At 58.2% G+C, this 16,973-nt stretch overlaps 2 protein-coding genes, 1 long non-coding RNA gene and 2 other non-coding genes across 5 annotated transcripts in view; 1 reads left to right on the top strand and 4 right to left on the bottom strand.

Moving 5' to 3' along the window:
• Positions 1-3,619: 3,619 nt before the first annotated feature.
• Positions 3,620-4,088, bottom strand: LOC120243859. Its single transcript, XR_005531413.1, has 3 exons — positions 3,984-4,088; positions 3,840-3,899; positions 3,620-3,720 (listed from the first exon to the last, which is right to left on the bottom strand). It is a non-coding gene; the product is annotated as an uncharacterized LOC120243859 (long non-coding RNA).
• A 3,784-nt stretch (positions 4,089-7,872) lies between these two features.
• ACP4 (acid phosphatase 4) lies at positions 7,873-12,247 on the top strand. The gene is made up of 11 exons (XM_039245004.1): positions 7,873-7,977; positions 8,050-8,154; positions 8,228-8,314; positions 9,351-9,497; positions 9,780-9,878; positions 9,996-10,091; positions 10,768-10,900; positions 10,983-11,065; positions 11,507-11,631; positions 11,875-12,053; positions 12,132-12,247. Exons 1-11 carry the CDS (start codon positions 7,873-7,875, stop codon positions 12,245-12,247), a joined length of 1,275 nt encoding a protein of 424 aa, XP_039100935.1.
• A 1,929-nt stretch (positions 12,248-14,176) lies between these two features.
• LOC120243865 (Friend virus susceptibility protein 1-like) overlaps positions 14,177-16,973 on the bottom strand; it is a 5,179-nt gene continuing 2,382 nt past the window's right edge. The window contains exons 3-4 of the mRNA XM_039250104.1: positions 15,944-15,987; positions 14,177-15,556 (exon numbers count right to left, since the gene is read on the bottom strand). Coding sequence (XP_039106035.1) covers positions 14,646-15,515 — 870 coding nt within the window. The 5' untranslated portion in view covers positions 15,516-15,556; positions 15,944-15,987 and the 3' untranslated portion in view covers positions 14,177-14,645. The remainder of the gene's footprint in view (positions 15,557-15,943; positions 15,988-16,973) is intronic.
• Positions 15,621-15,710, bottom strand: LOC120244789. Its single transcript, XR_005531637.1, has one exon. It is a non-coding gene; the product is annotated as a small nucleolar RNA SNORD88 (small nucleolar RNA).
• On the bottom strand, positions 16,075-16,167 carry LOC120244777. The gene has a single exon (XR_005531634.1). It is a non-coding gene; the product is annotated as a small nucleolar RNA SNORD88 (small nucleolar RNA).

The raw sequence follows: 16,973 nt of genomic DNA, 5'->3' as shown, positions 1-16,973 counted from the left end.
AACCAGGACGCCTTGGTGTCCCGGGTGGCTCGGAGCCCCGCAGCTCGGCACCGGGTTGCAGATTCTCTGGCTCACCGGGCCGTTGGTTATCATTTGCCTCCCTCCTCCCTCGCTGCCCTGGGGGATGTGCCTCCCAACTGGGGCTTGGGGGTGACGCTGGGGTTCGGTGCTGAGGGCCCAGCAAGAATTCTCGAAGCCGTCCTTGCTGCAAAAAGGTGATTTTATTAAAGCACAGGGACGGGACTCATGGGCAGAAAGAGGTGCACTGGGGTGGCAAAGAGGGACTGATTATAAACCCTCAGGTTGGGAGGGGTTAGGGACAGCGTAAGTCCCTGAGGAATTTTGGAAGCCAGGTTTCCAGGACCTTGAGGGAATTGCCAACATATTATACTTGGGGGTTAAAGATAAAGGAGGTTTGAGGGGCATCTGGGTGGCTCAGTCGGTTAAGCGTCCGACTTTGGCTCAGGTCATGATCTCACGGTTCGTGGGTTCGAGCCCCGCGTCGGGCTCTGTGCTGACAGCTCAGAGCCTGGAGCCTGTTTCAGATTCTGTGTCTCCCTCTCTCTCTGACCCTCCCCTGCTCACGCTGTCTCTCTCACTCTCAGAAATAAAAACATTTAAAAAAATTAAAAAAATAAAGATAAAGGAGGTTTGCAAAGGAATCTTTATGTGTTTAAGGAGGCTCACAGGATCCTAGTGCGGTGGGGGGGGGAGGGGGGCGTCAGGATAATGTTAAGCAAGATTCCCTTTGGCCCCCAGCAAAGTGCCATCACTGAGGCAGCTGAGCTCCCGAGGGAGGTCACTCTGCCTGCTTCAAGGACTCTCACTGCACTGCAGGCAGCTCGGGAATTTCACTCGCCTTTGTTTCCCACATCACCCTGGCAAGCACTTGATGAGCGTGATGTTAGGACTCCAGGAAACAGAGTCTATAGGTGCCTGCAGATTAGGCTACGGACAAGATTGCCTTTTTCTTGCAGTTACTAAGTCATCCAGAAACAGAAGGGGCTCCTGTCCTGCATGACGGGGATCCCGATCAGTCAGCCAGATGCTGTCTTCCCTTTCTCCAGCTCTTGGGCAGCCGGGAGAGCCCAAGGAATGTCACACATGCCTCACCTGGGGGTGGGGGTGGGGTGCTGTTAGCCCGTCCTTCGCCCTCAGCTTGCCTGGCGCCCCCTCATCACAGCCGCGATTTCAGCACCCCCTGCTCCGAGAAGAAACTATACAGTTTGCTTTCTTTGGTTTTCAAAATTCCTAAATGTTTCTAAACTGAAGGTTAATTTTTGCTCCAGGATCTGAGTCCATGTATCTACGGAGCTGCCTCAGAAATGCACTGAGCTCCGAGGGGGGGTGGGGGGAATCTATCTCGTCTGTCTTCAGAAAACACATTACAGAGATGCCTCTGAACCTGGCTGCACATTAGAATCTCCTGGGGAGCTTTTAAAATCCAATCGATGCCCAGGCCCCATCCCCGGGCCTTGTGGTTTAAGTGGTCCGGGGTGGAGCTGGGCTCCGGGAGTTTCAAAAGCTCCCCAGGGATCCCCACGGGGCAGCGGGCTGAGCCCCATCCATCCCAAGTGCCTGTGGTTGTGGAAATGGAAAATTAACAGCTCCCAGGGGACTGAGAACCCCAGCACTAAGGGGTTGAAAACCTGGTGGGGGAGGGCGGAGTACATACAAAGACCAACTTCTTTATCTGTGTCTGGTTGTTTCACAAGCATTAACAGCCAAGACCCAAGCTGGGGGTCCTGGAGGCGTCAGATCCTATTCTGTGCACCCCACCCTCAAGCTCCCAGTCACAGCCACAGAGGAAGGGAGGGGAGAGCAGGCAGCCTCACTGGGATCTGGAGGGGCTTTAGGAAGCTCTCCAGAGGAAGCTGATGCACTTTCAGGCAGAGAGCACAGCATGTGCAAAGGCACTGGGGAGTGGCATTTTTAAAAATCATCTCTAAGTTATATGTGGCTTAAGGATATACTGGGGGACAGGGGTGTGTAGGAGGTAGGTGAAACTGAAAAAAGGAAAGGAAAGGAAAGAAAACAAAAAGGAAAGGAAAGGAAAGGAAAGGAAAGGAAAGGAAAGGAAAGGAAAGGAAAGGAAAGGAAAGGAAAGGAAAGGAAAAGAAAAAAGAAGAGAAAAGAAAAGGAAAGGAAAGGAAAGGAAAGGAAAGGAAAGGAAAGGAAAGGAAAGGAAAGGAAAGGAAGGGAAAGGAAAGGAAAGGAAAGAAAGGAAAGGAAAGGAAAAAGTGGAAGGAGGCAGGTCTGAATACAGCCTCCAATACAGGCTGAGGGGCTAGGACTCTTGTCCCCAAGGAATCTGGGGGCCACGGAAAGGCTGCGAGCAGGGAGAGACAGGGTCAACTCTGGGTGTAGCAGGACCCCTGTGAGAGCTGGAGGAGGGACACAGGGAACAAGGCGAAGATCCAGGGAAAGAGCTCCTAGTCTCCAAATTTTGGCTTTTCCCTCCTGGAGCCCTACAGACTAGCTTCTGGCTGGGAAAGTGGTCCAACACCGCCCCCGTGTGGTTACTCATAGTTTTGCAACCAAGGCCTCCTATAACTAAAACTACCCTGTAAATCAGGACACATTCGAGAAACCGGGAGGGCGCTATTACCCCTCAGGCTGCAAAAACCCGCCCAAAATGTTTGCAGTCCGGGAGTCCAAATTGTAGTGAGGCTGTAAATCCGTTCCTAATCAAAATACGCTAGGGCTTTCCTGAGAACCCAGGATGTTCGATCACGCTACTCAGAAGCTGCCTTTTCAGATGTTGAGTTGAAATGAAATTGTTTACTAGGTGAGGAGGATGAAGCTCAATCAAAGGCTGGGGTGTCACCCAGGGCATTCCATCTACTGGGGATGAGGGCAGGGGGTGAGGAAGAGGAGGCTCGTAAGGGAGCTTGTAACAGACCGTGTCTGGAGGTCTGGACACTTCCATAGGAAGGGACGTTGACATTGGGTATTGAAGGTTGAATAGGAGTTTTCTAAGAAAAGAGAAAGATGTGTTGATACATTATAACAATGAAGATGATAATAATATGACGATGCAGACTTTTTAGGGCTGACAAATTCATGTCTTGGATCTCCAGTTGTTCTGGCTGTGGCCTCCTGGCCCACCGGACAACAATTTTTCACCTTTGTCTGATGGAGAAGAAAACCCACGTTCAGAGAGGAATATAGCTGAAGTTCAGCAGTCTGTGCTGATGGCAGGCGAATGAGCCCTGCTCTCTCTCCTCTCTGTGCTTTTGCACCCAAAGTTCAAATGTCCTTCCTCCTCTCTAGTTTTTCCTGAAAGACTCCTACTCATCCCTCAAAACCCACCTCAGATTCTGGGCTTCTGGCCTCAGATGGGAGAGTCCAGGCCTCTAGCCCTCTCCTTGCTCATCCAGGAGACTGGACCCTTGCCCTCCTCACTCCCCCCCCCCCCCGACTCAGAGACTTGACCCTTAGCCGGAGCCAGGGACTAGGAGACTTGGCCCTCGGACGGAGCCGGGGACTCGGAGACTTGGCCCTCGGACGGAGCCGGGGACTCGGAGACGGCCCTTGGAGGGAGCCGGGGACTCGGAGACTTGGCCCTCGGAGGGAGCCGGGGACACTGTGCCAGCCAGGGTGGGGGGATCGGAACAGGTTATGCTGCTGCAGTCACATTTATTTGGTCTCAGAGGCCAGAGTCATGATCCAGGGTAGAAGCTCCTGGACTCGGCGTCCCATGTCTTCTCATTGCTGGGCCTGAGGGAGGAAGACACAGAGATATGCAGCAGGGTGGGGAGGAGGAGAGGAGAAGACAATAAAATGGGGGCCAAAGAGACAGAGGTTCAGCCGGCCACCTCTGCCCTCTGCCCACTCACCTTGTTGAAGAAGTAGATGGAGGCAAGGATGGTGAATACAGCCATGGCCAGGGTTACGTTCTGGGGGGAGGGGTCAGAAGTCAGGGCCTAGCCCCTCCCTTCCCTCGCCCCAGGCCCCCCTCCCCCTGCCAGCCCCCTCCTCACTTCCTGAAAGTTCATGGCCATGGCCTTGAGCAGCACACTTGTTTGACCTCCTCCCTCTTTCTCTCCTGGACTCTGAGCCAGAGAAGGCAGATCAGCCACCAGAACCTTAGAGGGGTTGCCTGGGAGACCAGAATGGTGGCCGTGGTGACGAGAGAAGGGCATTCTGGGTAGGGAGGGCATTGGGCAGATGCTGGGGGGCGGGGGCTTGGACGGAGAAAATTACCTACAGTATCTGAATTTGGGACTGGACACTTGAGATTGGAGAATCCAGCCCTCCAACACCACACTCAGGAGTTTATTCCCCCTCCCCCAACCCGGGGTGCTGGGGAGCCATGGGAGGCTGGGAACAGAGGAGGCACCCAGTTAGCTCTGGCTGTCAGTGTCTTCGAGCAGGGAAGAGGCTGGCAGCCTGGAGAGGACGCGAGGCGGCCCAGACAAAACTTCCTCCAGCAGCGTCTGCCGGTCACAAGGGTGGGAGCGCTGCCGCCGCGATTTGCCCACCTCTGGGCCCCAGGCCCGCGGGACGCGCCTCCCCCCGCCCCCCCGGCGGGCGGTCCCTGGCTTATCCTGCACCAGCCTTCCCGCTGGTATCGGAGACATCTCTTTGTCCATGACGCCTTTAGAGCTCCCTTCCAAGTTACCAGAAATACGGAGAATAAACAAGTACCGTCGACTGTCCTTACCCGCGGACTCCATCTTTGCGAATCCGCCTCCTCGCTGTATCATCCGTAAACCCCCCAACGCAGACTCACTCGCTGCCCTCTCGCGGTCATTCACGGACATGCGCAGAACGGCTAACATTTTGAGTTGCTGGATACACACATGTTCCCAGCTAAGGTCAGACGGGGTGACACTGTGCCCTCCCTTTTCAGCGCTCAGGCAGAGAGATGCCCAGAGGAGAGAGCCGGGAGCGGGCCGTGCAGCCCACGGACCTCCCGCTGGACGAGTTAGAATCCCAACTCTGGCACCTGCGGGTGGGGTGACCTTAGGCAAATTTTCTAGTTTGTAAAATAAAGAAAATAGGACCTCCCAGGCTACCACCTACCTATCTCTCTCTCATCATCATCATCATCTATATCTATATCTCATCAATATCTATCATCTATTTATCTAACATCTATATCTATCATCTATCACCATCTGTATCTCTATCATCAATATCTATCATCTATGTGGCTACCTATCTATCTACTTAGCATCTATATCTATCTATCCATCCATCTAACATCTATATCTATCTATCTATCTATCATCATCATCTATATCTCTATCATCAATGTCTATTATCTAGGGGCGCCTGGGTGGCTCAGTCAGTTGAGTGTCTGACTTTGGCTGAGGTCATGATCTCATGGTTCATGGGTTCAAGCCCCACGTCAGGCTCTGTGCTGACAGCTGGGAGCCTGGAGCCTGCTTCCAATTCTGTGTCTCCCTCTCTCTCTCTGCTGCTCCCCTGCTCATGCTCTGTCTCTCAAAAATAAATAAATGTTAAAATTAAAAAAATATCTATCTATCTATCTATCTATCTATCTATCTATCTATCTATCTATCATCAATCTATCTATCTATCTCATCTTTGGAGTTCCTCCTGAGCCCAGTTGTTATCCAGAGGACAGGGAGCCAGGACTGAGCTGAGGACAGGAGCTTGCCTCAAGGGCACGGAACACGATGGAGAAGGGCCCAAAGTAGATCATAGGGCTGTGGTCAGCCAGTGGGTGTTTCCCCATGTTTACTTGCGTGGTTGGCTGAATAATGGCCTCAAAATGCCTTAGTCCTCAAAACCTGTGGGAACCTTCCCTCACGTGGCTAAAGTGACTTTGCAGAGGTGACTGTGGTGGGGTCCTGACTCGGAGAGTGTGTCAGTCCATCCATTCTGTTCTAGTGGAGTATCGTGGAGGGCATGGCTGGCTCATCAACAACACACATTTATTTCCCACTGTCCTGGAGGCTGGAGGTCCAAGATCCAGGCACAGACAGACCTGGTGTCTAATAAGAATTGGCTTTGTGGTTCACAGCCAGCCAGCTTCTGGATGTGCCCTTCTGCCATGGCAAGGACACTCTCTGGAGTCTCTGTTATTACAGAATAACTGATTCCGCTCATGGGGGCTCCTCCCTCATGACCTAATCACCTCCCGAAGACCCCCACCTCCAAATGCCACCCCCTTGGGGGTTATGAGTTTGGGAAGACTCCTGAGCGGGCTGAAGAGGCACCCTTTCTTTGGGCAAAGCCTTTGAGACAGCCCCTCTGTGAGTCTCCCTCCCTGGTGGCCACGCCCCGAGAGTCCGCTCCCTCGTGGGACAGGACTGCTCTGCGGAAACAGCAGAACTGGGTGGAATCAGTGGAGACTTCTGAGGCTAGGCTGCAAGAAACACTCCTGTCTCCGTCGGTTCCTCCCACGGTGACTGACCAGGAGACACTGTCTTGGCCTCTGGCCAGCAGCCACACTGGTGAGCTCAGAAGTGGCTCTAGTTCGGGGCACCCGGGGGGTGCAGTCAGTTAAGCGTCCGACTTCGGTTCAGGTCATGGTCTTGCGGTTCGTGAGTTCGAGCCCCACATTGGGCTCTGTGCTGACAGCCTTTGGATCTTCTGTCTCCCTCTCTCGGCCTCTCCCCTGCCCTGTGCTTGCACACTGGGCATGCTCACTCTCTCTGTCTCAAAACCAAATGAACATTAAAAGAAATAAAAGTGGCTCAAATTTCCAAATGACTGCAGCCCCAGCCAACAACCTGACCTCAGTCTTGTGAAGATCCTAAGCCAAGACCACCAGCTATGCCACTCCCAAATTTGCGACCCACCAAAACTTCGAGAAATAAGTGGCTAGTGTCTTAAGCCACTAAGTGGTCAGGTAATTTGTCACACAGCAAGAAATAACGATTTAGAAGTTGGTCCTCAAAACCCTGTTCTAAGTGCTGAATATATTTGAACTCATTAACCCTCAAGGCAACTCTCTGGGGTACAGACTGTACTCGTTCCCATTTTATGAATGAGGAAGCTGAGGCACAGAGAGGTGCAGTAACTTGCTGATGGTTGCGCAGCTTGTAAATGGTGAAGTTGGGGTTTGAACCCAGCCTGTCCAATTCTGGGCTCTGGGTGTTCAACCACGGAACCCTGCTGGCTTGGGCCAGCTGTGAGCGGCACCCGAAGTTGGTGACATCTCAAAGAAGCCTGAGAGAGCTACAAAGACCTCCGACATTTAAGGGGTGAGAATAGGGGCGCCTGGGGGGCTCAGTCAGTTGAGCGTCCGACTTTGGCTCAGGTCAGATCTCACGGTTCGTGGGTTCGAGTCCCGCATCAGGTTCTGTGCTGACAGCTCAGAGCCTGGAGCCTGTTTCGGATTCTGTGTCTCCCTCTCTCTCTGCCCATCCCCCACTCCTGCTCTGTCTCTCTCTGTGTCAAAAATAAATCAGCTATAAAAAATTTTTATAAAAAGGGGTGAGAATAGGAAAAAACAGGCTTGGGTGGTGAGGAGGGAGGAGAACGAAGAGCATCTAGAATGTGGGGCTGGGTGGGGGTGGGGGGTCTCTGTGCCTCCCTCTGCACTCGGGTTAAGGGCCCCTGGTTCAAATCCCAGTTTGACCACTCATTGCCTGTGTCCCCTCAGGCTAATGACTTAACCCTGCTGTGCCTCAGTTTCCCCAGCTGCACAATGGGGACAGTGATAACCATATCCCCCCGGGCCAGAGTTGCAGAGAAGATTAAATGGGTTGATTCACTGGCTAATCCAAAAACCCGGGATGGGGGTGGGGGTGGGGGGAGGAGTGGATCCCCGGAGGCCGCCGTGGCTGGGCAGGCGTGCCGGGACCCGCGGCCGGGGGGCTGAGGCAGGGGTAATGAGTGGGTGGGGCTGCGGCCCAGGCGGCGGGCTGAGCTCAGCGTCTGGGCTGTGTGGAGATGGCCGGGCCGGCGTTTGGGGGCCTCCCCGGCGGCCCTAGCCTGCTGCTGCTGCTGCTCCTGCCCCCCGCCCTGCCGGACGGACGCCTGGTGTTCGTGGCTGTGGTGAGGTGTCCCCCGCCCCCCGCCTGGCCCCTCGCCTCCCCCATGCCGGCCCTGACCTGGCCCCGTCCCCAGGTGTTCCGGCACGGCGACCGGGCCCCGCTGGCCTCCTACCCCACCGACCCGCACAAGGAGGCGATCACAGTCCTGTGGCCCCGCGGCCTGGGGCAGCTGACTGGGGTGAGAAGCGGGGAGTGCCCCGGAGGAGTGGGCGGGGCGGGGAGGGGTCCGCTGATGCCAGTTCCGCCCTCAGGAGGGGGTCCGCCAGCAGCTGGAGCTGGGCCGCTTCCTGAGGAACCGCTATGAGGCCTTTCTGAGCCCCGAGTACCGGCGGGAGGAGGTACTGCCCACGATGACCCTCACCTGGCCTCCTGACCTCTGTCTCTGACTCCACTGACTCCAGTACTCACTGTGGGCCTCTGCCTCTGGCCTTTGACCCCCTCCATAACCCAACCTGCACCCCATTTCTGATCTCTCACCTCCACACCACTGAGTTACTCATGCTGACCTCAGACCCCATCTCAGCATGAATATGTTTCACTTCTGACCTCCATCAACCCTGAGTTTTTCTTTTTTAAGTTTATTTATCTATTTTGAGAGAGGGTGCAAGCAGGGGAGCGGCAGGGGCGGGGCGGGGGGGGGGAGAGAGAGAGAGAGAGCGAGAATCCCAAGCAGACTCTGCATCATCAGCATGGAGCCTGACACGGGGCTTGAACCCACAAACCATGAGATCATGACCTGAGCTGAAACCAAGACTGGGGAGTTTAACCGACTGAGCCACCCAGGCGCCCCACCCCTGACTTTATTTTCTGGCTCTCACCTCTGTCTTTTGACTCCCACCAACTCCGACCAGACTTTCTGACCTCTGGTTTCTGATGCCAAAACTTGCCGATTGTGACTTTGACCCTCGCTGGTTCACTTTGCCCTCCCGACCTCCCATCTTTGATCTCTGCCCTTCATCAAGTCTGGATTTCCTTTCCCATGTCCTCCTCTGTCTTTCGACATCTCTCAATAGGAGCACTCCTCCTGACCTCTGATCCCTGATGGACGTGTACTGGATTCTGGTCCCATGTCCTTCAACCTCCCCTTCTAACCTTGAACTCCCAACTTCCAGCCACCAGCACTTCTGACCTTCCTTTCTTTCAGTGAGGCAACTGATCCCTCTGATCCCACATGTTCATCCAACTTCTGATCTCCAACCTAGCCCCTCCTGACATTGACCTCTGACCCTTGACCCCAACTTACCGCATGGATGACCAGATGCTCCAATTTGCCCTGGGTTTTGAGCCTCAACCCCTGACTTCGACCTTGAACTGAATCTGAAGCTTTTGGTTTGCTGCTGCAGCCGACCTCTGACCTCCTCCCCGCCACCCCAGGTGTATGTCCGCAGCACTGACTTTGACCGCACGTTGGAGAGCGCTCAGGCCAACCTCGCAGGGCTGTTCCCTGAGGCTGCCCCGGGGCGCCCAGAGGCTGCCTGGAGGCCCATCCCTGTGCACACAGTGCCAGTCACCGAGGACAAGGTCAGGGGGCCGGGCAGGTGCAGGGGGTGGGAGGGATAAAGAGGGACAGAGACCTCTGGGCAGAGGGAGCCAGTGGCTGGGGCTCTGAGGCCTCCCTCCCCGGGGGCAGAGCCGTCTCGGTGAGGTGAGCTGCCATCTCCGTGCTGCGTAGCCAGATTTGGGAGGGACCGGGTAGTTTGAAGAGAGATTTGGACCAGAGACAAGGGCCCCAATTCCCCGTGCCCCCTGCTGGGACTGGGGTCCCAGTCAAGCTGGCCTCTCTGAGCCTCAGTTTCCCCCCAGCTGCTGAGGTTCCCCACGCGCAGCTGTCCCCGATACCACGAGCTGCTAAGGGAGGCCACGGAGGCTGCGGAGTACCAGACTGCCCTGGAGGGCTGGACAGTGAGCAGGGCCGGCGGGGCGGGGCCGGGGAGAGCGCGGCGTGGTGCGCGCGGCAGGGAGGACGTGGCAGGGCGGGGTGAGGCGGTCCCTTAGACTCAACCAGCCCGGTGCATCCAGGACTTCCTAACTCACCTGGAGAACTACACGGGGCTCTCATTGGTCGGAGAGCCGCTCCGCAGGGCGTGGAAGGTGCTGGACACGCTGATGTGCCAGGTGAGCCCTCGCCCCACCCACCCAGCCAAGGCAGTAAGGGCACCTGGATTCAAATCCCAGCTTTGCAGCTCACTACCTGTGTTCCCTCAGGCAAGTCCCCATAACCCTTAGAGCCTCAGTTTGCCCATCTGCACAATGGGGATAGCAACGCACTTATCAACACCTCCTGGGGTTTCTGTGAAGATCAAGACCCGCGTTAGAGCAGTGCCGGGCACACCCGGAGGCCTGCAGGAAGGCCTGAGTCTGTGTTTGTAATTCCTCCTCTGTTAGCTCCCTTGCGGGAAAAGCCTCCGAAATCAAAACTTGAGCAGCAGGAGCTGCATGATGCTCTTCAGATAGTCTTTGCTAACCTCATTCCGTGAAACTAATCCTGGTTGCACGGTGGGAAGTGCAATGTGTGTGACTAAGGGGCTGCCCAGTCCCTGCTGCGTGTGCCCTGATGTAGATGGGTGAGGGCTCCTGGACAGTGAGGTGATGGCCTTTGTTAATTAACGATTGCTATGGGCCACGCCATAGCTTTTTGACCAGACCTGGCCCATGAGGGGTTCAGATGAGGGAGGTGGGGGAGACGGCTGCAGCTAACGGGACAGCACAGGCACGGGGGGGGGGTCTGAGGGGAGCATGAAGAGCTCAGGATGTCCTGGTCACTTTGTCTCCTCTCCCTGTCTCCCTCCAGCAAGCCCACGGTCTTCCCCTCCCATCCTGGGCCTCCCCGAATGTCCTACGGACGCTGGCCCAGATCTCAGCTTTGGATATTGGGGCCCACGTGGGTCCACCTCGGGCAGCCGAGAAGGCCCAGCTGACAGGGGGTGAGGCTGTGGGGCTGGGAGGCTGGGAGGCCAAAGCGCCTTCCTCTGGGGGATTCTGAGCGCTCCGTTCTCGTCCTCTCAGGGATCCTGCTGGATGCCATCCTTGCCAACTTCTCTCGGGTCCAGCGCCTAGGGTTGCCCCTCAAGATGGTTATGTACTCAGCTGTGAGTCCTTGGGAGGGGAGGCAGTGCCATGTGAGCACAGGGATGAAGGGAGGAAGAGCTGGTGGGGTGGTCTCAGTGGAACCTCCGCCTGCTGCCTCGGGCAATTCGTATCTCCGAACCACACTCTCAGACCTATCACTAGAGGTACACAGTCCGAAAGGAGGGAGGTGATGGTGTTATAAGAGAGTTTAGCTCTTCTGGAAGGACGAAGTGTTTGACTGGACTGCCCAATCATATTTTTGCATCTCCTTGACCAATCTTCATTAAATGATTACCTGTAATTGGTAGGATTGCCTCCAAGGTGAGCAGATTTGGGGGGGGGGTTTGATTCTAAGGGATCTGGGGGACATCTGGGAGGCAGCTGGGTGCCCAAGTCTAGAGTTCAGGAGAGAGAGGACGTGGAGGGTGGAGCCGCGTCTCAGCCCTGGGACCCACCCGCAGCACGACAGCACGCTGCTGGCCCTCCAGGGAGCCCTGGGTCTCTATGACGGCCACACCCCACCGTATGCCGCCTGCCTCGGCTTTGAATTCCGGAGGCACCTCGGGGACCCTGACGAAGATGCAGGGTAAGGAGGGGATGGCGCTCAGGAAGGGGCTGGACAGCACTGTTGCAGGATGAGAGATGGGGTCCCAGGCAGTGGGCGTGGCCTGGGGCCGAAGGGGGGATTTGCCCGGGATGGTGCTTGGAAGTAGACAGGTGGGGAGTCAGGAGCCCCATCTCCCCATCGGGCTACTGTTCTCCAGATCTAAGTCAGTGGCAGGGGAGGCGGGGAGGGGCTCAGGTGCCACCACCTCCTGTCTCCCTCCAGGAATGTCACCATCTCCCTTTTCTACCGCAACGACTCCTCCGGCCGGCCCTCGCCCCTCAGCCTCCCCGGGTGCCCGGGCCCCTGCCCACTAGGCCGATTCCGCCAGCTCACCGCCCCGGCCCGGCCTCCGGCTCACGGGGTCCCCTGCCACGGCTCCCGTGAGCCTGCCACCCCTGCAGGTGACAGCCGTGGGCGGTGGGTTGGGAGCGTGGGGGGTCCCGGGTCCCAAGACTCAAACCCCCGTGTTGTCCCTGCAGCCACGGTGGTGCCCCTGTTGGCTGGGGCCGTGGCGGTGCTGGCGGCGCTCAGCATGGGGCTGGGCCTGCTGGCCTGGAGACCCGGCTGCCTGCGGGCCTGGGGGAGCCCCGTGTGAGCTGGGGAGCCGGGCGCCCCACTCCCACAGCTGACATTGCACCCCAACACGTCTGCTCACCCGCTGCTCTGGCTCCCGTGACTTACTGTGTGCGCCTGATCCCGAGGGAACCGAGGGGAGGGCTCCCCGGCCCGGGGCTGCATGTGGTTGTGTGTGTGGACGCACGTGTGTGCGTGTGTGTACATGGGCCCGTGTGAGCGGCGGCTTGTGCACACGCATATGGCACGTGTGTGAATGTTTCTGCACTTCTCATTTGGGTGCACGTGGGGTGTCTGCACACACGTGTTGGCACATATATGCACGTGTCCGTGACAGGGTTCCGGGCCTGCTGGGTGCGTGCCGCCTCTCTCTGTGCATGCTGTGTGTGCGGGTTTGTACTTACGCAGGTGCACGGGAGCATACGGTGCGTCAGTACCTGCGGGAACAGGTATGGGTGGGGGCAGCATGTGCTGTGTGCACCTGGCCCGTGAGCCCCTCCATGGGCCACGCACTCCCTGGAGACCTGGCTCCTGGGAGTCACCCAACCTGGCTTTGGCGACCCTTGCCAGCCCTCAATGCTGTCGGAGACTGGCTGTCCCCTTCAGTCTTTTCCACCCCGCTGGTGGGGGGGGGGGGGAAGGGGACAGGGAACGGCTCATAAGGAGGTGCAAGGGCCAAAGCCACCAGCAAGCCCGAGGCTGTGACTGGCCTCTGCGCTCCCATCTCCTTTGGCAGAGATGAGACTCCTCAGACCCCACATCCCTTGCCATTAAGCTTCTGCTGGAGGTCCCAGAGTGGGCGGGACTGGAACGTTCTTGGGGCCTCGATGGTTTGCAGAGGGTGGGACCTGCTTGGGTGCCCACTGGCTCCCACGGGGCTATTTAAATAGAGTGAACAATTCAGGTCCCAGCTGCACTGGGACTAAAATCTGCGCCTGCAGGCCCTGTGGGGGGCACCCGCTTCCAGGCCTGTTCCTGTGACCCTGCACTTGACCTGGGAGGGGAGACGCCACCCTCTCCACCACATGCCAAGCACTGGACGGCCAAACCTGGGGGCTGCCTCCCCCTGGTGTGGTCACCAAAGCCCTCACTGGCCACAGCCCACACGCCCCACGCTGATGGCCAGCACCCAGTGGGGAGCCCAGGATGCAGCAGATGTTGATTAGACAAGATGGCCAGAGGCGATCAGAGATGGGGGTGCTGCTCATAGCAAGAAGCTACTCCTAGCCACCAGGCCCCCAGACCTCCCCCGGGGGGAATAAGGTGCCAGGCCCCTTGAACTTGGGGGTGGTGGTGCAAAGGGCTGGGGCGTGGTTGGCCTCGGGCCAGCAGACCTGTCTGCCCGGCTTGGAAAGGCCAAGGCCACGCTCCTTTATGTGGGGACCACCAGCGGACCCATCCCTGAGGGCGCCTCAGAGTGCCTTCATGCATCCCTGGAGAGGCGGGCACCTTCTTGCTTAGACTGACCCAACGTTCTAGTGGGTTAAAGGGTCCAACAGGATGACAGGACCCAGGGCCTGCAGTGCACTGGGACGGCCCGCGGAAAGATGGGGGCTCCCCTGGGGCTGTTGTGCGCCACCCCTGCCCTTGCCCAGGGAGGGTTCTGGATGTGCTTCACCTCAGGACCACACCACAAACCCTGCCAGTCAGGACAGCCCACACACGGCGACACTATTTAATGAGCGACCAGTGCCCAGTGCTGACCACCAGGGTGGTCTGTCCCCAGGGAGCTGTGATTCTTGACCCCAACACCTAATGTAACCTGGGCGTGACAGGCACTGCTCAGATGCCACAATCCAGCTAGAAACCCCAGATGGGTCTGGCTGCCCCTCCTCCAGGTGAGTAAACAGCAAAAATCCACTTTAAAAAGTGAAAAGCATTGCCCCCCCCAAACAAAAAAGTCAGAAAAACCAACCCAAACCAGAACACCAGAAAGAAACACTCAGAGAACCAAAGTATTGTATATGCTTAAATTATTAGGTAAAAACAGTGCATTTAAAAATAGCTTAAGAAAAAGGGTACAAACTTCAAGGTGCCTTCAAGTTACTGGCTGTGGGGAGACCCCACTTGGCCTGTAGTGCTTTGGGGGCCCGTGTGGCAGAGCGGGTGCCAATGGGCCTGAAGTGTAACAGGCTGAAATGTAACAGGTTGTGCCCCTGGGGAAGGGGGCACAGGCACCCATGGGCTACCAGCCGGTGGCTTGCTTCCCACCATCACTCTGGCTGGTGACACTGGTTGGGCGGCCGTGGGTAAGGGCACCTCTGTCAAGAGCCCCAGGAGTCTGGAGACCAGCAGATGGACCACCCCTCAGTCCACCCTGGGGGTGCTCGGGAGGCACTGACTCATCTCCCCTGGAATCCAGCATTCCCCCCGCCCCCGCGGAGTAGCAGCAGCAGGAAGGCGGGAAGACAGTGCCCCGCCTAGTCATGGCGCACGGGTGCGGGTGGCTCCTCCCCACAGGCCTGGTCTGAGTAGGGGGGAGGCGGGGGCTGCTCGTCACCCAGCAGGTAGGCAGGGTGGCCCCGGCTGCGCTTGGCCTCCTTGATGTAGAGCTCCAGCAGCACCTTGGTGGGCTGCTTGTCCACCCTCTCCTTGGGGACGCCGTGGCTCAGCAGCCAGCCTGCGAGGTCCTTGCGTGTCGGGTTGGGCCCCAGCATGAGCTTGGCGCGGCCCGGCTGGCTCTGGCGCCAAAGCAGGCCCACGTCGGCTATGGTCTGGATCTCCATCACCGCCTCCAGCACCGTCATGCCCTTGACCAGCAGGCTGACCAGCGAGAGCCGCAGCTCGGAGGGCGCGGCCGTCAGCAGGCGCCGCTGCAGGCCCTGCGTGAAGGGCACGTCCTCGGGCGCGGGCTCCTGCTCCGGTGCGGGCGGCGCTGGCGGCTCGCGGTAGATCCAGTCGAGCATGCCCAGCTCGCGCACCAGCTGGATGCCCTCCTCCATGGTGGTCCAGGGGCGGAAGGGCAGCTCGGTGGCCTCAAAGTGTAGGAAGGATTCCCAGCGCTGGCGCCAGGCCCGCAGCAGCCAGGCAAGCAGCGTCCGGCAGCCACCCCGCAGCGCCTTGCAGTGGTAGTTAAAGATGGCATCGCCGGTCAGGTCCCCCAGCAGCGCCAGCTCTCCAGAATTCAGGGACAGGGCCGAGCCCCCCTGGTCATACACCCGCAGGATCCAGGTGATCATGAGCTCATTGGGGTTCTGCTTGAAGCGGCGCGAGATGGCCAGGAGCTCGGTGTACGTGTAGTACCGATCCCCCCGCCCCGGCTGGGTGGGCGCCAGTGCTCGCTCGGACATGACGGAGCAGCGGGGAGCCAGGGGGGGCGCTGCTGCAGGAGCTTCAGGGAAGACCGAGAGGCCATCAGGTGGGAAGAGCCACCCCCCCAGCACCTCCCCGTGGCGTGACCCCTCAGATCCCCGGGTGTCAAAGGTCCCGGGGGCACTGCATCCTCAGGGGAGGTCAGAGCCCAGTGCTGGATATCCCAGGGGTCCCCAGCCAGCCCTTTCCGAAGCCCTGACAGTGTCATGACCTCTCCCGTGTCCAGCCTCCCTCACCGCCCCGCGCTTCCTATGGACGCCGTGAAGGTGAAGTGAGTCTAGTGCTTAGCACTGGGCCCAGCTAAGTAGACACTCGGCATTTGCTTTTATATTACCACCATCATCTACGCATTTCACGAGAGACTTATTACTATGGTAGTGACAGGAAGAGCCTCTTCTGTTCTTACCAAGGACAGGGACAGCGGGGCTGTTTCGCTCCTGGAGGAGCCACCTGCAGACAGGAGGGAATCGGAGCGGAAGAGCAGGTCAGCGGGACACAGGGCACCCGCGGCCCCCCAGCCCTCCATCCCCAGTGTGGGGGCCCCTCAGACCCCCTGGGTGTCAAAGGTCCCGGGGGGGCACCATGTCCTCACGGGAGGTCAGAGCCCAGTGCTGGACATCACGGGGGCCCCCGTGCCCTTGTCCTCCTCCTCCCTCAGGTCACAGAGCCACCTGGCTCCAGTGCTAAGGGGGAGGACAGACAAGAGCTCACGAAGGCAGGACAAACGACTGCTACCCGGCCACTGGGGCGCCAAGAAGCCCCCATCACGTGCCTTTTGATGCCACAGTCCCCCCACCACCCTTGACCTCCCCTCCCTTTGGCTTATCCATGGCTGTCACCTTGTATGATCCGCCACAGCTGACTTCAGCACCACCAACGCCCACCCCACCCCGAGGAAGGCGCCCTCCCTCTGCTCAGCTCCAAGCAGTGCCCCACCGAAGACCCCCCACACCTGCTCGGCCCGCACCTCAGGTCCACTTTCCCCAGCCGCCTCCCAGAGCCTCCAGCTCACACGCCCCGCCTCTCCATCTTCCTGGAAATGCCCCCCCACCGCAGAAAGGAGCTTCTCCCTAGAGTGCCAGTCAGCAAGAGCGGCCACCTCCTAGCTCCCCCCGCGCCTGCCTCCTCCCGCACCAAGGTCACTGCTCCCGACATCCAGGGACCAGGGAAAATCTTCCCGGGCCAGAGAACACTGGCTTCTTTTCAGACAGCAGGTCCCTGTGCCCATTTTAAGATCGGGCTCTTTGAGGGGCGCCTGGGTGGCTTAGTCGGTTAAGCGTCCGGCTTTCGCTTAGGTCATGATCTCGCAGTTCATGGGTTCGAGCCCCGCGTCGGGGTCTGTGCTGACTGCCAGCTCAGAGCCTGGAGCCTATTTCAGAGTCTGTGTATCCCTATCTCTCTGACCCTCCCCTGCTCACTCTGTCTCTCTCTCTCTC

Source organism: Hyaena hyaena, unplaced genomic scaffold, assembly GCF_003009895.1.
Source record: "Hyaena hyaena isolate Hyena2069 unplaced genomic scaffold, ASM300989v1 scaffold_9, whole genome shotgun sequence".
NCBI lineage: Eukaryota > Metazoa > Chordata > Mammalia > Carnivora > Hyaenidae > Hyaena > Hyaena hyaena.
The sequence above is the reverse complement of the archived record's forward strand: the minus strand, read 5'-3'. Positions and strand labels throughout refer to the sequence as shown.

Bases quoted from the DNA above. Each gene is read 5' to 3' on its own strand.
- ACP4 (XM_039245004.1), top strand. From the start codon at position 7,873: ATGGCCGGGCCGGCGTTTGGGGGCCTCCCCGGCGGCCCTAGCCTGCTG. The intron at 9,879-9,995 runs GTGAGCAGGGCC...CGGTGCATCCAG, and splicing joins CTGCCCTGGAGGGCTGGACA to GACTTCCTAACTCACCTGGA. The intron at 11,066-11,506 runs GTGAGTCCTTGG...ACCCACCCGCAG, and splicing joins AGATGGTTATGTACTCAGCT to CACGACAGCACGCTGCTGGC.